The following is a 27975-nucleotide window of genomic DNA, read 5'->3' as shown; positions in this document are numbered from 1 at the left end:
AACAGCAACCCCCTGCTCTGCATTGTTGTAAGCACTTCTTTCATATTAACTCGTTTAAGACACAATAACTCGAGGAGGTATGCATCATCATTATTCACATTTTACAGATCAGAAAATCGAGGCACAGATAAATTAGGTAACTTTCCCAAGGTCACCAGGCATTCTAGCTCCAGAAGCTGCGCCCTTCCCACTCTGCTACCAGATATTTTGAAAAGAAGAAAAAATAAGAAGTTTAAAAACAATAGAATCTAATGATTGTTTCATAGGACAGTTACCCTACGCCATCCCCTACTCCCACAGACACATTGGCCACTTAAAGGTTCCTCAGTGAGTTCCTATTTACTGCAAGAGATTGCTCTTCTCTCATTAGGTTTCATTATTTTTCCAGAAGCCATATGACTCACATTGACCTTGCAGTTAATGTAAACACAAGTCTGAAAAGTTTTCTTCTCCACCTATCCAATGTCACACATCTGGAGACCAGATCAACTCCTAGCCTTGCTACAAAGCCTTTCCAGAAAAATATAAGTGGTTGAAAAAGTAACCCTCCTACCAACCACTGTGTAAGCTGAGCCAAGTGACTGGACCATTACAGCTTTAATCTACCTATTAAAAAAAGGATCTGATGATATGTGAGGTTAATTCCATTCTAAAGTGAGTCTGTGTTAATCCTTCTCATTTGTGAACTCACCCAGATTATTACCTATAATCACAAGGTTAGTTCCTTTTGCTTGTTGCTTACCCTGGTGTTCCATTGAACCTTCTCCTGTCAGTCAGTAACTAAATTAACAAGCAATTAGTAAGCCATGCACCAGGTGCTCTGGTTGGCACTAAAGGGATAAAAACAACCCTAAAACATGTAATTAGTTTTCACTAACTAGTGAAATTTTCCAGTCATGCCTGGACCAGTAGTTAAGGATTAACTATATGGAGAGATTATAATGTGCACTTTCCTCAAAGGGTCCACTGCAGGTAGCCCCCTGGGCCTTAGCTAAGCTCCTACCTCTCTGAATGCAAGGCCACCCCTCTCCCCAGATGGAAGAAAGATAGTGGAGCAGATGATGGGCCAGCTGCCTCTTGCTGGGGGAAAATACGCCAGACTGTGATGCCCATGTGACAAGTGATTGTGGAAGACTGTCAGTTATCGTTCAACATTATCCCCCTTGTTTTCAAGAACAGAACCCTGGGCACATGGCTGCCCAAATGAAGACTACACTTCCCAGCCTTCCTTACAATGGAAAGTTGCCATACAGCTGAAATCTGGCCAATGGGATGTAAGCAGAAGTGTCTTCTCGTCTGGTGGCTGGAATGTGAACTGTTGGTTGGGGATGGGGCACCATCATGGACCACAAGGGAGAGAAACAAAATTCCAGAAACAAGGATTTCAGATCACGTGGTCCAGCCAATACTGACCTAAGTCCATGAAATGAAAATAAACTTCTTCCCTGTTTCAGCTGAAATGAATTCTAATTAATATAACAATTTTTTCTTCCCTCTCTCCAGCCTTATCCTCTTGCCTATCTGAGTCTTATGCTTTAGATGCTATTAGCCAACACGTAGATCATTAGTTTCAGATGCAGTGTTCAATAATTCATCAGCTGCATATACCACCCAGTGCTCATCACATCACGTTAGATGTTATTTATTTTAAATGTCACTTCTTGGGGCGCCTGGGTGGCTCAGTCGTTAGGTGTCTGCCTTCGGCCTGGGGCGTGAGTGTGATCCCAGGGTCCTGGGATCGAGCCCCACATCGGGCTCCCTGCTCCACTGAGAGCCTGCTTCTTCATCTCCCACTCCCCCTGCTTGTGTTCCCTCTCTCGCTGGCTGTCTCTCTCTTTGTCAAATAAATAAATAAAATCTTTGAAAAAAAATAAAATAAATGTCACTTCTTAAGAATAGCCTACTCTGTCCTCCTCTTCATCTGCCCTCCATCAGGCACTATAAGAAATACATTTTCAGGTCCCTAGATTTTTCTTTCATTGTATTTATCACAATTTATGTGTATTTATGTATTTCATTGGTTTCTATCTCCATCGCTAGCCTCCAAACAGACTCCGTTTTTGTTTGGTTTTGGCTTCATTTACTTCACCAAAGATCTTCTGTGGCTTGCATAGAGCTTGGCACGCAAGAAGCAATAAAATATTTGAGGAATAAATGACTGAAATAATTGGAGGATCTCCCTACTCTACTAGAAACTCTAGAATATCCACAGTAAACAGTGAAGACCTCTCCATTTGTACTTGCTTAAAAAAAAATTATGAGGAAAATTTGTAAAACACTTAGCAGAATTGTTCTCAAATGTATTCAAATGGCATGGCACTTGGAAATCGTGGCACTAAAAAAAATGTGAAAATATCTTCATCTCAAAAATAATGCATACTATTTAAAGGAAAATTGCATTTCTAAGTTTTTGATGTTTGCTCCATATTTTCTTCATATATTTTTATTGTCTCTCTAAGGCAGTCATAGCAAAGGGTAAAGAAACATGGGAGAAAAACTTAGTAAGAATTTTATCAATGTGCGTACAAAGTAGGAAAAGATGATCATCATTCAATCTCAGCAGCGGGAAGTGGGGTGGTTTAAGGACCATTTACTTATCTACACATTTTAGATACTTCTCTTCGTTAATTACAGAAACAGTATGTTTGCAAACAAGTCCAACCAATCTCTAACAATGGTACATTAAAATTAAACATTTTTCATCAAACACTGGATTTCTCCTTAATACCAGAAATTGCTGCAGATCTTCTAAAGTGTCTCAGTATCTTTAGACTAAGAAGGGATTTCTCCTTGTTATGAGAAGGCAAGACAAGTTAACCATTTCATTTCGAAACTTCACTAATGATCATTCCTTGCATGAGGCACTCCGGAAGACCAAATGCCCAGAGTTATGAGAATCAAAACTAACCATTTGGATAAATAGCCAATATGAGAGGCCTCCATTAAGACATGATTGAGAGGGATTTAGAAACAGTCCTTCCATTGGCCTGTTTCTTTCTCCCCAACCAAAGCACTCACTGCATTGCTGGTACATAATTTAAAAGCACTCTGTCCTTCTCACTGTAGGACCAGAGTTCTAAATGGACACCCTGAAGCTTTGGTCTATCAGCTCTATAGCTATCAGCTCTTTTTCCATCAGTCACTCCTCTTTGTATTTTCTGTAGGTGTTTGGTTGGCTTTTGTTATAAAATATAAAAATACCTCAACATTAAATGGCGTTCTCTTTCCCTTCCCCCAACCTGATCTCAATCTCGATTCTTCTCTCTCTCTCTCTCTCTCTCTCACACACACACACACACCCCAAGCCATTAGCTAATTTGGTGGGCAAGAGGCATGGATTCTTCCTTCAAATTTGAATCTAGGTCTTGAAACTAGTGAGAGAATGCACGGTCATGGAAGATGCCAAGAGCACACAGGATTCTGGGCCACTATGAACTTTGCCCCTTACTGGCTTGTAACTTAACTTTTCTATTCAATTCTCTTTCGAATAGGGATCGTAATGACTGCCACCCACGCGGCTTTTAGAATAGACTCAGAAGGCAAGCAACCTAACCCGCTACTTAAGCACAAGTTTGGCCTCCAGCTGCATTACAGTTCAAATACCGGCCCCGCCATTTTACTAAACGTAAGACCTGAGTGTGAATGTCAAGTACTTACCAGAGCATCTGATACATAATAAACAAATTATCAGCCCCTGTCACTTCTCCTTTAAAAATTGTAAAGTATCCCACCAATATCATTTCTACTACCTAGAGATGCACACCAAGTAAAACATCCAATAACAGAACATTCATCAAATGCTTTCTCAGTTCCTGGTATCACATCCTTCCTTATCCACAAAGCCGGCTGCCCCCCTCAGATAGGCTGCTCACATGTCCCACACACTGATGGAGGCAGAAGGCCAGCCACAATTCCCTTCAGATTTAAAGACTCAGCCAGCGGTATCAGCTAATAACCTCTCTAAAGGTTATCTATCAGGAAGAAGGGGGGAAAAAAAAAGGCCTAATTGCTCTAGTCGGAGAAGTCATTAGTTATGTACCCGGCTGCTGGGAGTCTGCATGGCATTTGCAGAAATGGCACCCACCGTGGGAAAATGTTACCAAAGAGGACAAGGGTTTAACCTAAATATTAAGTAGCTCCCTGCTGCCCACTAATCTATTACTGAGGTAATCTATCTTTAGAGGAAACTTCTTTCTGATTCTAAGGTCCTGATACTTGATTTGCTCAAGCTATAAAATTTTTATTTGGATTCCATGGCCATTTCCACAAATCAAAATTGCCTTTTCTCCCCCTACTGTGAGATAGTAAAAGCATGCAGAACAGATCTTAAACTAAGTGACCTAACCTCATTCCTGTTTAATTTGTCAGGAACAAGCATCATTGATTTTTTTTTTTTTTTTTTTTTTTTTTTTTTGTCTGTCTTTAACAATCCAGTTGAAAGGCTAGGGCCTTCTTTCAAAATGAGAACACTCCCTTTGGAATCTTGAGTTTCATTATTAGTTAGTTTAATCTTAGGGAGACAAACCATATTATTTTCTCTCCAGGAATTTAATACAACTGCTACATGCTCTTAAGAGTGTGACAGGGTTCAATTTCTCGTGTTTATAAACACTACCAGACAGCAATATGTGAGTAAAATGCATGGCACAGCTTCTTAAAAAATAGCACCTGGAGTTTGTCATAAAAATGTGCCGTGCTGTGGCTGGACAAACATATATAAAAACTGCTCGGTGCAGCTTTATCGCTCCTGAATGGCGTACCGATATTTGAAAATGCCTACCATATCTCACTTTAAAAGATTTTCTAGAACCTACAAAATATTTATATAAAACGACTAGAGGATTTTTACAGGAGATACCTAGTTTAGATCATTTATCATGAGGATGAATTATATAGAAGCATCAAGAATAAATATACCCTTCATATGTAATGGGAATCCAGCCTTTCCTTGAGGGCTCAGGCAATTCTCTATTAAATATCATTTTGGGGAGGATAAGTGCCAAAAACATTTTAATGTGGTAATGATATTAACAAAACAAGGATGTATTTGGGAATTTTTAGTTGGCCCATTATAAGTATTACAGCTCCAAGGTAAAAGGATACGTGCTTCTGAAGGTGACTAAAGTTATCACAGAAATTCTTCCTGCATAGAGAAACAGTATAAACATCATTATTACTTCTAAGCCAGAAATGCTATAATTTGGATACGTCTTTATACCCAAATAATCTAAATGTCAGACATAAGAAACGATCATGGAGTTCTCCCTTGTGGGCTCCCACAATTGGACCACCACCTCTGAAGTCCCACTTGATGCTAATAATAATAATAGTAATAATAATAATAATTTCACCCTAAGGTATAGTTAGTTATCTCGTCATTCATCTTTTAGCTGCTTGGCTAAAAACGTTTGTCTAAAATAAAAGTATACTATAAAAGAAATTAGCTGAAGGCTAGGTTTGTTGTGAACTGAAATATTTTTCCCAATCCCAATGTTTAAATGGTTAAAAATAATAGCATAGGGCAAAGGCCCTTCTCTTTTTAAGCATTTTGGAAATCTAATTTTAAAGACTGGCAGGCCAAATAACTGTTTTCTTTTTCTGACAATGCCTGATTTCTTCCCAGGCATTAACGACGAATACCAATGGTCTATGGTGGTGTCCTTAGAAAGTCCATTAAGATAGGCTTTCCAGGATTTCCAGTAGAGTTAACATGTGTCAACTCCTGTCCTCAGCAAGGCTAGCAGAAGGCACTGCTGGGCTGGAACGAGGAAGCAGGCATAAGTTTTCAAAACAGGTGTTAACTGTTGACATAACCATTAAACATCCTGCTTCTCCAAGACTTTTAGATGAATAGGTACTTTCTCCTTTTAATTTTTAATACAAATTCCTGTATTCCACAAAAAGGTACATTCCTGGGAGAATTTCCAGAAGAATGTGAGTCTGCAAGGCGTGTGTCTCCACATGACACCACAGGTCACCCTCCAGTATGTGGAGACCTAATAACACCAGAATGACTCAACAGACTGGTCTTGGAAGCCACAAAAGTGGTTAACGTGGCAGCAGGCCTGGTCTCTCTCAATGGCGGCACAGAGGAAGTGGAGAAGTAAAATAAGTTCTAGAAGTGGTTACTCTTCAGCTCCTATGAACGCACAGCTGCCAAACGTATGTCAGAGGACAGGCAAACCTGTACATTACACAATCAAAGAAAGTTCAAGACGAATGAGATCTTCAAGATCAGCTAGCTCGGGGATGCTCAAGGTTTACTTTAAGAATATTCCTAGGGGCACCTGGATGGCTTAGATGGTGAAGCGTGTGCTTTCGGCTCTGGACATGATCCTGGGTTCTGGATCGAGCTCCAAGTCGGGCTCCCTCCTCAGTGGGGAGTCTGCTTCTCCCTCTCCCTCTGCCCCTCCCCCCCACTCGTCTCTCTTTCTTGCTCTCTCAAATACATGATCTTCAAAAAACTACAGGTTATTCCCAGACACACCCACTGAGAGTGTGACTCAGCAGCAGCAGGTAGGAAGCAGTAGGCATATGTTAACACTCCGAGAGCACTTGCTATATGCCAGATACTGCGCTAAGTTCTTGACAGGTACCACTTATTTAATCCTTGCAACAATCCTGTTGGGTAGGTGCTACTATTTCCCCCATTTTACAGATGAGGAGACCAAGGCACAGAGTGGTTTAGGAATCTGCCTGAGGACATCCAACTAGAAAGTGAGTAAGCTGGCTTCAGGGTCTCAGCTCATCATTACTGCATTGAAATTAACCATCAACTAGGGGCTATGGTCAGGCCCAGGGCACTAAGAAAATGTCATGACTGAAATCAGCTTTTCTGAACAGAGAAAGTGAAACCTATAGGAGTGAAGTCTCTTATCCAAGACAAAAATCCTTCAGTGCATTTCCAGGAAGAAATCAACCACTATAGGACACCAACTGTTCTTAAGTATTTCTCTATGCTTATTGCTCCAGGAGAAAATGAATAGGTGGTGCTATTAAAAGCCAGCCTGGTGGCTCCAGCTGTGTTGCTCTGACCGAGGTGCTGTTCTGGGGCAGAGATTTCAATCCTCTTCTGCTCAACTCACGGTTCATTCACAGGATAGGACACGTTCCAGAGTCAGCATAAAGGGCTCCCTATCATGGTGATCCTCCAAGGCAGGGGGCAGAGGGAAAGGGGAGGGAGAGATGCCATGCCCCGAAGTGGTAACTGGAATGTGGGAGACAAGGTTCCCATAATTTGAGGACACACAAGAAAGATGTGATTCTGGTGTGGTTCCCAAGGATGGTCTTCCTGACCCTAAACCGACTATTTTTAAAACCTTAGTATATATGTGAAAACATCATTAGGTCCCTGCTTTGTTTTAACAGAAACAGGCAGCCGAATACCCAGAATGGCCAGATCTACCCAACGCTGGACCTACTCACGTACAGTCTCTCAAAAAGTGATAAATACATTACCTAACTACATTGGATATGCAGGGATCAGGCCAAAAATCATACAGATTTACTGAAATTCTAGCTTTTTCCCTAGTTGTCATTTCTCTTCAACCATCTAGGTAATTCTGGGGGATCATACGCAAGAATAGCCATACATTCCAAATGAAGGGGGGGCCAGCATGACCACAATACAGAGGCGTTTCCAAGATAATGAGGGGCTGGAGGTGGGGGAGGGGGTCAGTCTGTTCCTGTCCCAGTGACGCAAACAGGCAGCCACGTCAAACCAACCTTCATCACTTCCACCTGCAGGTCTTCATGGAGGGACGGCGTCACTTTCACAGCGTTCAGGATCTGATTGAGCAGCTGCTTCTCATCAGAGTCCGTTTCCATGGATACAAACCTCTCTTCTGACAGAAGCTTCTGTAAAGAGGCACAAGGCAATGATCACAGATAGGCTTTCCCCTGCTGCTTTAGTCTGTTGTGTCTCAGTATGTACTGAGGATAACGTGTCGTACCCAGGAGCCACGTAGATGGAGGCCATTCGGAAAGAAATCATGCTATGCACTAACAAAAAAGGAAAAACACATCAAACCTTTCACAAACAGTTTGGGCAAAGACTTTTTGCTGCTATTACATAATTCACTCCGAATAACATGGTGACTGTAAAGGTTATGTGGTTGGTGGAGAAGGAGGATGAATGTGCCCAGGGGAATCTAGCGCCTTACAAAAGTCACATTCACACACACCCTTTCCGAACGTAGCTTTGTCACAGGAAAGGAGAAGGTCTTGTTGACAACAAGTTCACTTTTCGGATATTTACCTTGTTACTTCCCAACGTGAACTGTCATTTCCCCAAGAAGTATTCATGTACTCACAAATCTGAATGCATTTTCATCAGAAAATGAATCCCACAAAAACCAGAATGAGATGACGTTCACTTTCATGAGGTCTCTCAGGAGATCTTACATCTCACAGTTCTTTTCTGTGAGGGGACAACTCTCATTTTTCATAAAATTCTGTCTTAGATTGTATCAAAACCCTCCCTAGAACTCCTACTCCTTCATTTTTCCTGGATCCACAAGGACTAAGCTAAGATATCAGAAGTCAGCTGTGAAGTCCACCTGAGTCTTTTCTTCTCCATACTAAACCTCCTTGGGCATCTTCAAATGTTCCTGGTGCGAGACAGCTTCACAGATGCTCTCCTGCTTAAAATGTGGCCTCCAGAGTGAATGTCACACTTTAAGGGGTGGTCTGACATTAAAAAATAATGCAACCAAGAGCGCTCCCTAGGTACACTATGAACTTTGGGTGATTAAGATAGGTCATTGTAGGCTGATCCTTGGTAAGAAATGTACCATTCTGGTGAATGATAATAGAGGAGGCTAGGCATGGGTGGGCGTAGGGGGCATATGGGAAATTTCCTTCTTCTCAATTTTATTGTAAATCTAAAACTGCTCTTTAAAAAAAAATCTTAAAAATGTTTAAGATGGCAGAAGGGAAGGACAAAAATAAATGGGGTCTTTGGTGGTACCACTGAGCTGTCGCACCAAACCTAGAACTGCCTGCTTCTAGAATTCTAGTTATGTGAGATAATTAAATGTGTTTATTGCCTAAAACCCAAAGCCCAAAAACAGCAATGCATAACTTTAATTATATTCTCAGATCAAATGAGCTTAGTTGTAAGTCACAGTACATTCTATGCTGACTCACCCTGAAATCCCTAATTCTCATTCACAAGGGCTGCAATTAAGCTATTCTTCCCATTCTGTCCCGAGGCCGTCAATTTTTGAGACCCTCGTGTAAGATTTTATATTTATCCCTGTTAAATCTGTCCTCGTGGCATTGAGTGTAGAGTTGCAGCCATGAAGAGCTTTTGGAATTCTGATTCATCCTGTGTAAGGGCCCCCCTTTTAGTGGAATGTCACTGCAGATCCAGAAAACAAGTATTTCAAACCTTCTTAGGACTCCCCGACATTTTGTCCACAGCCTCTCAAAAGAGACTTTCTTCACTATCACATAGTGCATGCCAGGCACCCGAGAGTTAAGCTTACATACAATCTTTTTTTACTTAAAGTGATAAGGGCTGGAAAGCCCTACAAGAGTGTGAAAGTTCAGGGGAAGTAACCGGGTGGTAAGAGAAAAACTCACCGCCCATCAAGTCACTGGAGTTAACATGATAACCAAGCCCTTGAAAACATGGTTCTGTAAGCTTAGAGTGTTTGGGAGTTTAAAAAGTCAATGGGAGGCACCTGGGTGACTCAGTTAAGCGGCTGACTCTTAATTTCAGCTCAGGTCATGATCCCAGGGACGTGGGATCAAGTCCCATACGGGCTCCATGCTCAGCAGGGAGTCTGCTCAAGATTCTTTATCCCTCTCCCCTGCCCCTCCCCCCACTCTTGTTGTCTCTCTCTCAAATAAACAAATAAATAAATCTTTTTTAAAAAAAGGGAAATCTGTACAATACTAGAGAAAAGGGAACATACATAGCAGATCAAAACAAACTCCCATTTACATTCATGGTTGGCCCAGTCACCTTGGAGAAAGCAAAGAGTTTTTAATAGCACTGACAATGTTTAAAAAGGTCTAGGGTTAATGCACATTAAAACAAATTTTCTGATTTCAATCCACTGGAGAAAGAAGAGCCATAGTCTTCTCTTTCGTATGTATGAGAAAGACGCTGAAAGGATGAAATAGTACATGCTAATGTGAAAAGACATCTGACAAATGCCACCAATCCATGGCCACCTTGAATAAACCCACAGGCTTGTCACTTAGGAACTAAGCCACTTAAAAGTCAATATATTATATAGTCATCACCTTTGCATTGTTGGAATTAGACCTATTCTATACGGTGTAAAATAAAAATGAACAAATGCTCAGAAAGGGAAAGTGTTCAAGCAATCTGACCTTTCTGATTAGGCCAATTTTTTTCCCTCCCATTCTTGCTCTGGAAACAAAACACATGAATTCATTCACCCACCTAACTGTGAAATAGATAACAAGACAAAATCTTTCCAGTTTACTATTAATTCTCCTTACACAGAACCAAAGATGTTGAACGTACATAAGATCTTGATTGGTACAGAACTTGAGGTGTCTCTCTTGGGATCTTCTGCCCTCCTGAAGTTGGACATCCCCCGAAATATTCCATTTCTGTATAAGCTTAGCTGGGAATCAGTGTCAGATGACAAATGCTCAACAAGCTAATCCTATGCCCAGAGAAATGCTGGTAAGTATAAGAAAATTCTGTTATCCTCTGTGGTTATTACCTAGTTCAATCAAATTGTGGTCCTAGTTCAATCAACAGCTAGCATTTAAAATGTGAAGTAATTGCTCTTTCAATGCCAAAATAGCCTGTCAATTTCTGTCACCTGGTTGCACCATACCTGTATTCCTGCCAAGGCATGTTGGGCCAGTTTCACATTCTTGGATTCCAAAGCCAACTGGAGAGGAAGCAAGCATTTCTCCCTGGCAAACACATAAATAAGGACAACATATGAGCTCAGCAAAGCTGGCAGTCAAGTGATACAAGCCTTATGCACACCCACTCCCAAATGCTGTGACACACACACACACACACACACGAAAACTATAACTGATAATAAAAATGCACATGGACTTAAAAAAAATACAGCAAAAAAATCTATGCTGAAATGACAGCATATCAGCACTTGCCTTGGCTGCAGGAAGAGCCAACACAAGGACCCTCAACCAATTGTTTTGATGCACAAATTATTACATGGCGGGACTCTCACCGGTCCACGCGTGTGCCTTGCTCACACCTCTCTCTCACCTACAAAGTGAACGCATCACCACTACTACTCCACCTCATCAATATAAATTGAAATTCTATTAACTTGTCAATTTCTCGCCAATTCAAAATGTTCAACAATCATTTATAATTTTTAAATTTTTAAATTTGCTTTTTTAGTCTCCAACAGGTAGAGCTGAATTTTGTGATGGGTTCCCAATAACCATGTTTCCAAGGCAGAATATAAATATCAGCAGCTTTGACCAATGAGAAGTACCTGGTACCATGGGAGATATGAAAAAGATGTGTGCAGAGGTCCTTGGATATTTTAAAGCTTAAAAAAAATAACTGGGAACTAAAATATGTTAGGAATAAACCAAAAGAACTATGGAAAAAAAACACCATCTTTCTGTTAGAACATTCACTCTAAATAATTAAACAATATCCAAGAATTTTAATCAACTTCTTATTTCCCCATGGAGCTACACTGGCACAACAAATGGAATGTTTAACTTCATTTTACCAGGTTCCCCTGCCCCCACTTAAACCACAGCAACCTCATTTTTATCTGTTTTCTATTTTCAGCATAAACTGAGAGGTTCATGGAGTATGAAAGCTACAGGGTGAGACTATAAGATTTCGTCTTTGGAGAAATAAAGGTCACTGTTGTAGAACACAATGAAACAGCAAGTTAATTATAGCTCTGATTCCTTCCTATCACCCTGCAGCTCTGCCGCTTTTCTATGGATCCTCCATCAGCAGCTCTGTGACAGATGAAGCAAGAGTCACAGACCCTCCCTACTGCTGGCCACAAAGACAGAACAAAGCCAGACTCCATCAGAGAGAACATGAGCCTTCCCGGTCCTTCTCACCTCTCCCCTCACCAACCCAATGCTACAATAGCCATTTTTATGTGACTATCGATTAACACTGCAGCCATTCTTCATTAGACACAACCTGTGACAGATGGATAAATTATGCAACTGTGTTACTTCCAGCTGGGGGGCTGGAATTTTGTCACCGTACCGTTACTGCCAACTTAACTACCATCCCAAGGCAAACACTGCTATGCCGTCAATTAAAGCAGGAGTGGCTGATTGTTTCCAAGTTTTTTTTGTTTTGTTTTGTTTTAATCATAACCAGCTTATAAGCCGGAACAATTAACTGGAAGCGTGAATGTTGAGCAGTAGAAATAACAGGCAGATGGAGAATTAACAGAAGAACCACAGAATCTCATCTGCAAACCCTTGAAACATCAAATTTCCATCAAGATTCATTCAATGGGAATGAACTTTCAGCTCACATTTGGAGTCAGATCTGCCAGTGAAGGCGCAGGACCAGTGAGCAGGTATGGAGATCCCAAAGCCTCATGATCTCACAGCCTGGAGGAAGGAAGGTCTCTGCTCAGTGGCCCTGTGCTGGAATTGCACAAGCAGCACACACTACCCACCAAGGGCACCGAAGAGAGTGGAGGCCACATTCGGCAGCCGCAAGGACACTCCCAACCCTTGGGAAGCCGCACTATGTTTGCATTTCAACAACTACAGACTCATATCGTTCTGCCGTCTTCAGAAATAGTCCTTGAAATCCTCATTCCACTTTCTCATCTACTTCCACATTTGTGCTGATTTGTACTGCAGACCTGAGCCAGGTTATGGACTAATGCCAGGGCCACCAGGTTGCACCATGAATCTAGGGGACATCACTGAATGGCCTGCTCCTTGTGCTAGTTATGGTCACTGGACAGGACTGAAAGATGTAAGTGGTTCAGCTAGGTATGGGCTGAATTGAAAGATGCCAGTGTTTAGTGGAAAGAACACGGACTATGGAACCACATGGACCTGGATTCAAAGCCTTACTATAAATTGTATGATCTCAGTCAAGATACTTAACTTTGTTGGGTCTAACTTTCCAATCCATAAAAAGGGCATCTGATGACCAGTCCTGCAGGGTTGCAGTAAGGAGTACAAATAATATATCAGGGGTTGGAAAACTTTCCAGAGAGGCAGGTAATAAATATTTTAGGTTTTCTGTTCATGTTGTCTCTGTCCTAAATACCTGACTCTGCCATAGCACAGGAGCAGCCATAGACAATACATAAATCAATAAGCATGGCTATGTCCCAATAAAACTTTATTTACAAAAACAGGCAATAGACCAGATTTGGCCTATAGGCTATAGTTTGCCCAGCCCTGATACAGAGAAAGGCAGCACAGATCATGATTTGCCATACAGGATAATAAGATCTAATCTTGGCATGGTATGTAGAAAGATTTTGCACAGGACAGGGAGCTAAGGGTTTTGACAGAACCAAACTTTCTCCTAGAGGGACATCTTATAGAACCAAGATCTCTCTTAGAAAATAAGTGTTTTGAGAAAGCAGACAGAGATTTCATCTAGGTACTAAGCCAAGCACTCCATCCATTCAACCATCTATCCAAACAACATTTGAGTGCCAGCAAGATACCATCATGGGTGCTTAGAAAAATCTGGCCAAAAACAGAAGAACAAATACTTGATTTCATTTCATTCAAGGAAAGAAAGAAAAAATAAAATCAGCACTTATTTCTCTGTTTAGTGTACCTGTCATTGCAACATTAAAATAGGCATTTTTACCCTGTTTTATATTCAAGAAACTGGACGTTCAGAGAGGTTCTGTAGCCTGCCCAAGGCTACACAGCTAAAATCTACTGGAGACAATCCACAAGGAAATCTATCTGACTCCCAAGACCAAGTTCCTTCCAACACCCTTTGGTCTCAAAAGATCAAAGTTAGAATAGATCTGTTTCTTAGCCTTTTCTCAATCACGAACATAAAATATCTGGCACACGACCCTCTTCCTAGAGAAGTACAGAAATCATTTCAGGGGATTCATGACCCCCTAAACGTCAACTTCATATGGACCCCAAGTTAAAAGACCCTGACCTCAAGGGAAAGGACCCCACCCAACATGGCAGAAATTTTAATGGGTCAGAGAAGACTGACATGTTTCCTGACTGGGCTTAGAGTTCGGCAAGGATAAGCTTTGAAGTGATGTTATGCTGAGCCCTGGGGCAGAGAGGGGGTTTTGTGTGTGTGTGTGTGTGTGTGTGTGTGTGTGTGTGTGTGAGAGAGAGAGAGAGAGAGAGAGAGAGAGAGAGAGAGAGAGAGAGACTGACTCTCTCTTCAGGATCCAAGGTCCCTTCTCCCCTCAGACCCAGCAGTGCCTTACATCAGCATCACGAGCCTCAGCCCTGGGCTTCAACAGGAAAGGAACACATGGGAAACGCAAGCAGCTCACGGGCACAACTGATTTCATTGCTGGCTCTGTGGTACCATAAAAACTCTGCTGCCTTAGTTTTTTTTTTTTTTTTAAGTGATTTTAATAAAAGAATAATAGGTCTGTTAATTGGGTCTCAGGATGAAATTTATAATGAAGTTGCAAGGTGGCACATATCCAGTCCCCTTTGCACATACCGTATTAGAATAAATCATCTTTCGATCTTTCTAGATGCTGTCTCATTGGGAAAAGGGCATACCACATATCAATATTCAGTTACACTAAGCGATTATTTTTTATGCACAGGCATGTGCAAGCTCCCTCTTGCCTAATTAAATAAGGGCAGTGGCCTCAGGTTTCATGTCCTGACATGTGATTATTTCTTAAAGAGGAATTAGCCGTGTTGCATATGCATGAGGAACACATCTTCCTGTGACACCGTGTCTGGTTGTGTCAAGGAGACAAAACCTATTTCCTTTACTGTGTTGTCAAGACTAGTTTTACTGGGCTGGAAGATAGCAATGAACACAGGGAAATTAAAATGGGTGAATAGGGGGAAAGTCAGGATTTACCAAAAATTAGCTTTCAATACCGACTTCAATATGAACTTCAAGTTAAAACCAAATCAATCCTTGAATGTTGGGCTGCTTTCTCTTTGATGAACCACATGGAAAAGCGCACAGAGATGCTGTAGATTTGGAAGGTCTGACACTCTCCAATTCTAGGATTCTAGGATCTGGGCCATTTATTCAGTAACTGTCTGAAATGTTTCATATAATAACCATGGCTCTGGTTGAAAATCAGAGGCTTATATGTGCAAATGCCCATGATCACAAGTTCATCTTTACTATTTATTTAATCATAACTTTTGAAAGTAGAGATTTAATTGTTGACAAGACAAAGAGGTATTAGATTACCTGTTCAAGGTCCCATGTTTGTAAATGAAACAGTTGTGATTTCAACTTGGACCATGTGTCTTCAGAACCCATAGCCTAGGCCTCTACAATGCCTTCACCAGAGACAGCTCCCCACCACATGTGGCGTAAGACATATCACTTTAAAGATAGAAGTTCGGGGGGCGCCTGGGTGGCTCAGTCTGCCAAGCGGCTGCCTTTGGCTCAGGATGCAGTCCTGAGTTGGGCTCCCTGCTTGGCGGGGAGCCCACTTCTCCCTCTGCCCCTCACCCCACTTGTTGCTTGTGCTGTCTCTCTCTCTCTCTCAAATAAATAAAATCTAAAAAAAAAAAAAAAAAGATAGTAGTGTGAATGTCTCCTAGGTTAAAAGACTGGAGACTAGCATCAAACAAGTAAATTGTCTTATTTTGAGTGACAATCGATGAAGCAATGCATTATATTTGACAGCTGGTATGCAGTTATGACAAGGTATAGACAGTTCAGGTGAATGAGAAAACGTGGCTTTAAAACCAGTTGCTGAGTTTAAGCTAAAGCCATCCATTTCTGTAAGTAGCCACAGACCTTCCCAACTTGAGTTCAGGTTTTTCACCACTTCCCCTCCCCCCCTTGTATGACACTTGGGCCTTTATTATTCGTGTTTATGAATACTGAGGCTGTAACCTGTTTGTATTGACACTGCTGAATTTTCATTGACTAAGCTTCACCAGAGCCAATTCTGTTGAACCAACTGGAATCAAATTGGTTCCTTAATTGACTTTCTCTGTGGTGCTGTTAAAAAGGTTTCTATTTTATTATGATTTTCACTTCTATTTTAATAAAATGATTTTTATCAGTATCAATCCTTCTGTATTTCATAACAAAGATTAGATTCACCCTCCAGGAACCTTTTTTAAGCCCTACGAATGCACCTATGAACAACATAAAATACCTTCTCTCCTGCAGGCTTTCAAGATTTCTAAACAAGCCTACTGCAATTATTAAGTTGAACACATGAAATTGCCATTTTTGCAGGTTGGAAAGGGCTAAATATCAGCAATTTTATATGACTTAATCTATTTTTAAAATCCCAAATTATATAATATGGTTATACTCATATTTTCTCTCAAAATATATATTTTCACTATTGTTTTATTATAAAAGGCTTACATGTACACAAAAACATTCAAACAGTACAGAGGGATAGATAGCAACAAGAGTCAATTAAGGTACTCTCTAAGAGTGAGCTGAATGTTGACAATGGGTGTTTTCAGATAGTGGCATGGGGGAATCTTGTTTTTTTATACTTTCTATTTGTACCAATTTTTATATAATAACTCTAGAATACACTTGCATAATCTGAACAAAATCTTTTTAAAGCCATAAAGCCATTGGCTCGTTACAAAAATAACCATTGTGTTTTCTGTTCAGCTCAAAACGGTGAGTGCCTTTGCTTGTACACAGGCAAAATATTAAATGGAACTAATTTTTTCCCATTTCTTACTGGTACTCACATCAACAGTCCATGTATTCTTTTTTTTTTTTGAGAGAGAGACAGAGTGCGTGCGTGCACGCACGCGCGTACACACGAGCGGCCAGGGGAGTAGGGGACAGAGGGAGAGGGAGAGAGAGAATCTTAAGCAGGCTCCACCCCCAGGGCTTGATCTCATGACCCTGAGATTATGACCTGAGCCAAAGTCAAGAGCTGGACGTTTAACTGACTGAGCCACCTAGGTGTCCCATTTAAGTCCATGTATTCTTTATAGAATTATACCTGCTCTTCTTGTCCGTAAAGAATGCCTCCTTTTACATGATGGGCCACACTATGCTAATTGATTTGTTTTTTAATGAAAGGACAACTACAGGCATTTAAATAGGCTTATCAATCATCTGAAAACCTGTAAATACTATCTGGATTTTAACCTTTGCTATTTGATAGGTCTAATGTCTCCTACTGTATTGTAGATGGGTATATGTATGGAGGTAGGTTAAATTTGTTCTAGAATTTACCTTGAAAATCCTATTTTTCTAACATCTATGAGACAAGCTCATTTTGACATCTTTTAACAAAAGATGGCAGTTCAGAAGAAAAAAAGCTGTAAAAGAATAGAAAGTAACGCACAAAAATATTTTGTTACATTATTGTGATGGGACAATGGTAAACCCATTTACCTTTCTCATTTCAAAGTTTTCATCTAATATTCTTACAGTATATTAGAATACAGAACACTACAGGTCGAGAAAACAATTGATTAAGGAGAGTACATTTTTATTCATTTTGAAAATACCTTTTTCCAGTTTCATTGTGACTCACTGACCTATAACATATCAGTTTTAGGTGTACAACATAATGATTTGATATATATGTATGCCTCACAATGACTGCCACAATAAGCTCAGTTAACGTCTAACACCTCACATAGTTACAATTTTTTTCTTGTGATGAGAACTTTGAAGTGGACTCTTTTCAAATATACAACAGTGCTGTTAACTATAGTCCCCCCATGCAGTACGTGACATCTCAGAACTTATGTATCTTTGGAAAAAAATTAAAGACACATTATGGCTTGATATTTTCCCCTACAATCTGGGTTTATTAATATTAATACTTCTGCCATAAGATATACATTCTGGTAATCAAGTAGAAAAACACTGAAGTTTTTGTTGTTGTTGTTGTTGTTATTTTAATTTCTAGAGGGAAAGAGACATAAAGTCTGCACTAATCATAAGGGAGGCTGCTCTGGAATTCATTTTTTCTGCAACTATTGAGCATTTATTATGTTCAGGGCATTACAGACGGAAAAGCAGCCATCATTCCTGTCCAAGATAGGGGCAAGTGTCAATTCCCCTTCCGATCATCAAAAAGAAGGAAAATGCCTGAGAAGTGTTAGCATCAGGGCTATTAAACTCAGCTGAACCTATAAAGATGAATGAGTCCAATAAAAAGACCAAACCAAGTGGCCTTCTCCCTCCCATCTGACACAAACATGGTATTGGACACAACATATTGGCTTTTTTTCTTTGGCTTGAGTGTTCGGTCCCTGTCAACCAGACGATCCCTAACTGATACACGGGAGAGGAGCCACGCAAGTATAGAAAGGCCATTTAGTAAAGCCTTCAGTGTGCCGGGCACCACTTTAAGAGCTGAGGCACATGATTTACTTTAAGCTTCATGTCAACCCAATGAGGAAGGACAAAAAGTATCGGCATCTATCCATGAGCGACTAAGAGGACAACAGAGGAACACTCACCCCCGGAAGGAGGTAGAGGGGCAACGGGAGCTGTGAACTCAAGCCCCTCCACAGCATGTGACCTTAAGGGTTACCATCTGTTGCTCTCAAACCCTGTTCCAAGGCTGGGTTAAACATTTTACACCCAGTAAGCCCGTGAAGGACCTTTCGTGAAAAACAAATAAGCAGCCCAGCCTCCTTTGTTCCCTGTCCATCCAACCTTATATTTCTTCACATTATCTCCCACGTCAACCATTTACACACTGACTTGTACATTTTTCCACTGGGAAACACTGTACACTCTTTCTCACCTCCAACGTGCTTAGCAATTTCTCATACAACCTTTCCTGTGGCACTATGAAAAGGTTTATTCTTTAAGACTTCCATAAAAAATAATTTGTCAATAGCTGTCAAGAGCTTGCTAACGTGACGATGCGTTCGCTGAGGATTTTCTACTCCATGAACCTTTCTAAAGAAATCATTATACATGTAGCAAAGCTTTAGATGCAAAGACTTTTTACTCTCATTTTATTTATAATGTAAATAAAGTTAAAGGAACCATGGCACATTTATAGAAGGGAATAATAGACAATAATTAAAAGTATTCTGGAAAGTTTTCATTGACACAGGAAAGTGCTTTGAAATCTTATGCCAAAAAATTTAAAAATGAAAATGCAATGGAGAATATATACCATGTCATGGCCCCCTCTTAAATAAACCATTACATACAATTATAGAATGGATGGAGGAGAGAGAGTCTGATAAATTCCTCAGAACACATCCAGAATCTCTCTCTGCCTTTTGGGAATATGGATAATCTTGGTTTTATTATTACATGTTTCTACATTTAAAAACTTTTCAAGAATATATTACCTTTAGAAATAAAAAGTGGAGCTAGCCCTGTACTACACGAGCAAAAACACCCTCTCGTTTTCCTTCAAAGCTTTTGGCCAGGGACCCTGAATGGCCATGTTTCCCGTAACAGCTTTCATCTAATCCTTCCTGAGCTTCTGCTGTGCCAACTTCTGATACTCGGTCAAGTCACCACCCTTCCCTCTGTCTCAAAAACTAGGCCATATTCCTGGAATAGTTTCCCTTCTCCGTTCCTCTAAGACATTCCTTTACCATCTTTCAAACACTTCCTGAATTCTTTCTTCTCCCTAAAGTCTTTTTGACTGAAAATAGGCTTGCTTATGACCCTAAAATATAACTACCTTAGTCATGTAATCTAAAATAAGTGTGCTTAATTTCATTTTGCTTCTTTCTAGGACAGGTTTTCCAACAGTCAAACTTCCAGCCTTAGCATGTAAATATACCAGTAGCACGAAACCTGCCGAAGGGAACGGCTCTTCCCCGCGCCATAACACGGAACCACGTGCATTTTGTTGCTTAATGATTTTTTATGATGGAAGTGTTCCAACTGGCAATCAAGAGGCAGGACTCTGCCCAGAATCTCTGCCATGAAGAGGTAAAAAGCAATAAACCACCAAAACAGAAAGGATTTCTAACTCAAATATTCAAATCTTAGGGAAGAAAAAAAGTAGCTGGACAATACCACAACATAATCTTTTTTATGTGTCAACAATTTTATGCAAATAGGTAGCTACCTCTTGAAAATTAACAATTAATGGTATTAATATCTTTCAGAAAAGTCTATGTAACTAAAGTCAGGTAACTTAAAAAGGCAAAACTAAAATGGTCACATTGAGACAAAACTGTGATTTATGCTTTATTCAGAACTCACTGGCCTGTTAAAGTTCACAAATAATATAGATATACACATTTTTTAAATAATGACTTCTCATCATTTAAATGCCATGATAGTGAAATTATAGGGCTAAAAGTAACATTTTTCTGTGAAATATAAAAATTGCCAGTTGTGATGCCAAAATGTCTTAAAAAACCAGTCCATTAGCAGATCAGCACAACTGTCAGAACTAAAATTTGTATTCCTCAATTGTTAATAACTCATTTGTGAAAAGTACATAAGATTCTTAGTAATAAAAAGGTCTTTTTTAAAATAAAAATTTATTGGGGCACCTGGGTGGCACAGTCATTAAGCGTCTGCCTTCGGCTCAGGGCGTGATCCTGGCATTCTGGGATCGAGCCCCACATCAGGCTCCTCCGCTATGAGCCTGCTTCTTCCTCTCCCACTCCCCCTGCTTGTGTTCCCTCTCTCACTGGCTGTCTCTCTCTCTCTGTCAAATAAATAAATAAAATCTTTAAAAAAAAATAAAATAAAAATTTATCTAGCCTACTATATATGCTCAGATTCTGTATGAAAACATGGGCATATAATAAGATACCCAGTCCATGTCCATATGGAAGCCACAGCCTCAGGGAAGTAACAGACACAGGATAATATAAAAACATAGGTAATAAAGCAATGCACACTTTTATTATGGTATAAACAATCAACTATGAATGTATAATAGGAGTAGGAAAGATCCTGTCTAGAAAAATCCAAGTGTCTTCATGGCTAGGAGCTCGGAACTTTCCCATTATGTTAGAACTCTAATCCTCACGAGAGCTTGGATGGTGGGCATTATCGAGTTTATTTTACAGTTCAAGACATGGAGGCTCCCTGGGGTGCCTGGGTGGCTCGGTCGTTAAGCGTCTGCCTTTGGCTCAGGGCATGATCCCAGTGTTCTGGGATCGAGCCCCACAACAGGCTCCTCTGCTAAGAGCCTGCTTCTTCCTCTCCCACTCCCCCTGCTTGTGTTCCCTCTCTCGCTGGCTGTCTCTCACCCTGCCAAATAAATAAATAAAATCTTTAAAAAAAAAAAAAAAGACATGGAGGCTCCCAAAGTCATGGAACAGAGCTGGTAAACAGAGGAGTCCAGATTCAAATGGAAGGACAATATGACACAAAAGCCTTCTCTCTTTCCTAGCGGTGTGCTACCTCTCAAGGAGGCAAAAGCTAAAAGCAGGGGAGAAAGGCATCTACAATATGGAGACAAGCACGGGCATCCCTGAAACTTAACCAAAGAAATAAAAATTTTTTATTTTCTGGCTGACCGATGTTCTCCCCCAAAACAACCCAGCACATGAAAGCCAGTGCAATAATCCCCACTTTTCTCAGGACAGGTACATCTGAGAACTGTTTTCATCTGAATAGCACGCTCAGATACAAAATGCCTATAGGTCACAGAAAATAGAAAAATCTATATCCTTTACTCTTTTATTGACTTTTTATCTACAGCAGTAAAATTTTCAGCATTAAATGGTCAAATTTAGCCCAAGATGTAAAAGCTAAGCATCTGGCTGGTTTGAATACAGGGAAAGGCCAAGAACAATACATTAAAGCCTAATCTCCAGTATCAAGACAGATGGTACCATTCAAGGCTAACAATCATTTATCAAAGGCATGCTTACTGCTTTTAAACCTCACGTCCTCTCTATTTACACATCCATCCATCTTTACAAATGCTACCCTCCTCCATGCTTCTGCTCGACCCTACTTGCATTTCTAGAGCCCCTCCTGGTAGGGTTAGGGCCTCCCCCAACCCACAGGGTATAGTAGCTGGTTACACAGGTGGTTAGGGATACTGTCAAATAATTGTGGGGGGAAATATATTCACCTTTCTTGGATCACAATCAACTGGTAATGAAGTTCCTTGTGAAATCTAAGCAATATTACAATATTATTAATATTACTAATATTACAATGGCATACTAAATTTTAAAATTGAGACTATACCTTCAAAGAAGAGGAGCTCTCCAGCATGTTATGCCAATTTTTGATCAATTGTTAAAACAATGAGGGAAATATTAAAATGATTTTTCCTATGGTACATCAATTGGGTGGATTTTTTAATAGCCTTCAAAATGTTTTTAAAGAACTCCTAATGGCACTTGAAAATTTTTTCAATACTAAGTGAAAGTAGCAGGTTGCAAAACATTACATACCTTGTGACCTAATTTTCATGACATACATTCAAAAGAAAAGAAACCAATGTTAAGATTTATTATCTCTAGATCATCTGGCTTTTGTATCCAACTATCAAGGGTGGGCGTTCAGACTTCACCAGTTATCACTGGGTAACCCGAGGCAAGTCCTAGCTGCTCCATGCCTCAGTGTCCTCACCTATAAAGTATAGATGTAACGAAACCTATGAATAGTTCAAGTAACATGGAATTGTATGTCAAGAATTACATTTTCTAGGGGCGCCTGGGTAGCGCAGTTGTTAAGTGTCTGCTTTCGGCTCAGGGCATGATCCCGGCGTTCTGGGATTGAGCCCCACATCAGGCTCCTCCGCTAGGAGCCTGCTTCTTCCTCTCCCACTCCCCCTGCTTGTGTTCTCTCTCTCACTGGCTGTCTCTCTCTCTGTCAAATAAATAAATAAAATCTTTAAAAAAAAAAAAGAATTACATTTTCTAGGCTTTTGAATTTTCTATAGTATGAACATACTTCACAACCTAAAAACATTCCTTTTTCTCCCCCCACAAGTGTGCCATTTGTGTATTCTCTTATTTTCTAGATAATTTAAAACATGTTTATTTCATACTGTAGGACACAATGATTCCTTTTAGACTCCTCTCTTATGCCACTCACAAAAATTAACTCAAAATGGATTAAAGACTTAAATGTAAGACCTGAAACTGCAATATTCCTAGAATATAGAAAAAAAGCTCCTTAACATTGGCCTTAATAGCAATTTATTGGATAACAACCAAAGGCACAGACAACAAAAGCAAAAATAAACAATTGGGGCATCAAACTAAAAAGGTTTTAACAGCAAAGGAAACAACCAACAAAATGAAAATGCAACCTACAGAACGGGAGAAAATATTTGCAAACCATCTACCTGATAGAGGTTAATATCTAAAATATGTAAGAAATGCATACAACCCAATAGCAATAATAATAAATAATAATCCTATTAAAAATGGGCAAAAAAATGGAAAAGACATTTTTCCAAAGAAGACATATGAATTTCCAACAGGTATATTAGAAGGTTGTTAAAAATCATTAATCCTCAGGGAAATGCAAGTTCAAAACTACAATGACACATCACTTCACACATGTTAGGATGGGTATTTTCAAAAAGACAAGAGATAACAAGTGTTGGCGAGGATGTGGAGAAAAGGGAGCCCTGTGCACTACTGGTGAGAATGTAAATTGGCACAGCCATTATGAACAACAGTACGGAGCTTCCTCAAAAAATTAAATGTGGAACTACCATATGGCCCAACAATCCCTGGGTATATACCTAAAAGAAATGAAACCAGTATCTCAAAGAAATATCTGTATTCCTTTGTGTACTGCAGCATTATTCACAATAGCCAAGGTATGGAAATGACCTAAGTGTCCATCAACAGATGAATGGATAAAGCAAATGTGATATCTACCTAGATATCTATCTATAAATATTACATATTTATATAAATATAGGTATCTATATATAAAGATTAGTATTATATTTAAATATAGATATCTATATACCAGATATACCTAGATAGCTATACTTTGGACATCTAGCATAAATACACAAACACACGATGGAATATTACTCAGCCATAGAAAGAAGAAAATCCTGCCATTTGTGCAACATGCATGAACCTAAGGACATTATGCTAAGTGAAATAAGCCAGAGTCAGAAAGACAAACACTGCATGATCTCACTTATATGTAGAATCTAAAAAAGTCAAACGCAAAGAGAGTTAGAATGGTGGTCGCCAGGGGCTAAAAGGTGGAGGAATAGGGAGATGTTGGTTAAAGGGTAGAAACTTCCAATTATAAGATGAATAAATTCTGGGGATGTAATGTATAACATGGTGACAATACTCAGTAATATGCTGTTATATACTTGAAATTTGCTAAGACAGATATTAAGTGTTCTCATCACACACACAATTGTATCTATCTGAGGTGATGGATATGTTCATTAACTTGATCGTGGTTATTTCACAATGTATACATATCTCACACTACCACGCTGTACACCTTAAATATATTCAAATTTATTTGCCAATAAAGCTGGGAAAAGAAACTGAATGCCTTTTTATATTTTGAAGTTACAGCCTCTGTCCCATTAAATGCCCCACAGTTCTTTCCCCACAGGCATCAAAAATCACGTTCGGCCAGCCACGTACAAAGATCACGCCTCCAAAGCAATACACTTTGGCAATAAGCATCAGACAGTGAACAATGACGTAAAATTTTATATTCCCATAAATAGCTACTTCTCCCAACAGGCTTATGTGTGTGGTGTTTCAAAGAGTGAATATCCCAAAGGATTCTGCTCTGTAAGCATTCTCTAAAAATAGGCCTTGGGTGAAAGCCAGAAAGATCGGTTTGGTTCTCTACCAGCCGTGGGCTGTAAACCTATTTTAAATTTTAGAGCTCCCCTCACCCCCCGCCTGTAGACTCAGCTGAGTCCGATCCACATGAATCTGCCACTCAGTAGCCTCAGGTCTACGATCTGATGTGAAGACGAGACTGTTTCTCAGGATAAACTTAATTTTATTTTTTATTTTTTTTTAAGATTTTATTTATTTATGTGACAGAGAGACAGCCAGCGAGAGAGGGAACACAGCAGGGGAGTGGGAGAGGAAGAAGCAGGCTCCCAGCAGAGGAGCCTGATGTGGGACTCGATCCTGGAATGCCGGGATCATGCCCTGAGCCGAAGGCAGACGCTTAACGACTGCGCCACCCAGGCGCCCCTCAGGATAAACTTAATTTTAAAGGTTGGGATTGTGTCTGGGTGCTATTTACCCTTCAGCCTACTAAACTGCCTTGGAGCCCAGTGATCCTGAAAGCTGCTGTGTTTGTAACAATCCATCAGCAAGGGGCCGCTTAATTCCACTCAAGGTGGTATCGAATCTATTACCCACCCACAGGACCCTCCTAAATGAACCACGTCCTGGAAGACAAACAAATATGCCCCATATTTTTTTTTTTTTAATGTACTGAGGAGAAAAGGCAGCAGCGGACTGCTCTCTTAGTGAGATGATTAAAGATCAAGACGGCGAACGCTGCCTGGTAACCATCCCAGAGGCATGAAAATGGGACATCAAGGGACTGAAGGCTTGGCCAAACCGGGAGGGCCATGGTGGCACTCCTCTGCCTTACGGCTGTTAACATGAGTCAGCCTGGTGTGACTGTTACCAGCCACAGCCACCAGAGGTCACAGAGAGCAAGTGCCTCACAGCTGGCTGCTACAGGTTTGGCCCTAAATGGCCTACATCCAAATAGGGACTTCGTGAGTTTGCAAAAGTACATATATGGGTCCCCACAAAATCCGGGAAAACAAGCAGAGACCCTGCAGGCTCATAAAGATGTTCACATGGACGAAGAGACATTTGTAGATAAACTTAGCAAGTATTCAAGTATTTTGGACACTGTAAGTATAATTCTGCTCTAATTACTACTCCTATTGGCAAAATCTCATTACATAGAAACCTCTGGCTAAGGAAAGGGGTCTCTCCTTCTACAAGGTAAAAAAAGGACCCCCACTCAATCTCTCTCCTAATATTGATGGGAGAGGTCCCCAGTACGGAAAGCTGAGATTAACAGACTCCACCATCAAAACACTCTTCCGGTCGCTCAGATGTCTTGTCACTAGGGTGACTCAACACAGCGTTCGCATCACCGTGTTCTTCACGGTGTGTTAGAAGGCGCTGTCAGTTCCGGCCTGGTGAGGCAAGAACATGCTGACCAGGCTCAAAATGACCAAGAACGCTGCTGCTGAAAGACAGGGTCAAATCAACCTTGGAAAGACGGTCATACTCTGGTTTATGGGCACTTACCCATTGCTACTCTTCATAGCCTCACTAGCTGGCTGTCCATTCTCCCTGGGGACTCTGAGGGACCCTATATCTCTATGCTGGCTGGGCTCCACCCAGCTGTCCCTGAAAAGCCAAAGCCCTCCCTGCTGGAGAGCCGGGGTAGCTGGGCCTGCTCAAAGGATAGCCCAGGGTGTCTGGGCAGGAAGCCCACCTGCTCTGGATTAAGTATAAAGCTATCAGGGAAGATCACAGGGTTCGGGAAGGCAATGGAGTCTGTTAAAAGAATGCTGGCCCAACTTGGAAACCTGTGATTTCGTTTTGGCCAACAAATGTCAGGGATAATCCTAAGCATATTACTTCGGTCTCTCTGGTGTGCAATTTCTGTTCACAAGTGCAGCAGCTTTCTAGACTCCTTTGAAAGGATGGGAAGGATAAATTGAGTAGGTCATGAAAGAGATTTGAAAGCAAACATTTTATAGGAAATAGGAGGCAAGCACAGTGAGAAGACCAGCAGCGTCTAATGAACCAGCTCTATGTCGCTGTATGTCTCAGCTGTCTTATCAGCCAGATGGGGCAGCTCTATCACCTTTTCAAAGTCTCTTAGCCCCTGCTTCTTCGAGATGTGTGGCTTGCAGTGTTAGCAGTCTTCTTCTTAGCAACTTGATTCCAACTTTGTTTTTGGCTGACAGCATGGTCAGCCTCAAGTGGTAAATCAAGACTGGTCTAAGTTGTTCCCGACCATCCTGTTTCCTACTTTTTCTGTCTCCCTTGTGGCTCTTGAAGTACTTCGCTTTCCTGATGAAAAGCGCAAGAGCGGTTTAGTTGACACTGCCTTTCTGCTTTCCGTCTTGGATGGGGGCGTGCTGACTACAGCGGCAAGAGCCATTTTGTGGCACAAAAAGCCTAATATAATGGAAGGTCAGCAGTATCCTAGACATACCAGACTGCCTATCCCAGGAGGAAAATAAGCCCCATCTTGTTTAAACCATAGTTAGGCTTTCCATTACTTACAGCTGAATGTATTCGTGACTTACATACTAGTAAAGCCAAGGGTTTTTTTTTAAGATTTTATTTATTTATTTGGGAGAGAGAGACAAAGAGAGAGGCGGGGAGAGGGAGAAGCAGGCTCCCTGCAGAGCAGGGAGCCCAGTGCAGGGCTCAATCCCAGGACACGGGGATCACAACCAGACTGGAAGGCAGACCACCCAGGCAACCCCTGAAGCCCGATCTCCAGGCCCCCAGACCTTGTAAATGCCACCGATGTCAACGCCCTCACTACTGCACCAGAGTTACTAAATACTTAACTTAGAATTTCCTTACCCTTATCCTGCAGAAGAAATTAAAAGGTCGGCAAAATGGTCAAACGCAGCCAGACAGCAGGAAAGGGACTCCACCTAGAGAGCTTCCAGGCTGCCGCATTCGCCTGGGCTCCCTTCCCCTGGGCCCCTGGGGGTCACGTGGATTCCTTTAAAGTGGGTGTATCAGGGAGAACACTTGCAGCTGCGAGGGACAGGAAATCAGCTCCCTGAGTGGCTTAAACAAGAAGGCAGGTTGGCCCCAGTTTTAGGTGATTCAGTGCTCTGACGACACAGCCAAGGACCCAGGTTCTTTCCATCTTTCGGGTGATCCATGCTTTAAGTGTCAGCTTTACCCATTCCCCCACACACCCCAACCCCC

General features: G+C 40.9%; 1 protein-coding gene across 1 annotated transcript in view; it reads right to left on the bottom strand.

Moving 5' to 3' along the window:
• Positions 1-27975, bottom strand: part of ARFGEF3 (ARFGEF family member 3) — a 182910-nt gene that overhangs the window by 130344 nt on the left and 24591 nt on the right. Inside the window, exons 3-4 of the mRNA XM_034670783.1 lie at positions 10824-10905; positions 7726-7857 (exon numbers count right to left, since the gene is read on the bottom strand). Of these exons, the coding sequence (XP_034526674.1) occupies positions 7726-7857; positions 10824-10905 (214 nt within the window). The remainder of the gene's footprint in view (positions 1-7725; positions 7858-10823; positions 10906-27975) is intronic.

Source organism: Ailuropoda melanoleuca, chromosome 10, assembly GCF_002007445.2.
Source record: "Ailuropoda melanoleuca isolate Jingjing chromosome 10, ASM200744v2, whole genome shotgun sequence".
Taxonomy (NCBI): domain Eukaryota; kingdom Metazoa; phylum Chordata; class Mammalia; order Carnivora; family Ursidae; genus Ailuropoda; species Ailuropoda melanoleuca.
This window is presented reverse-complemented; position numbering and strand designations above follow the sequence as displayed.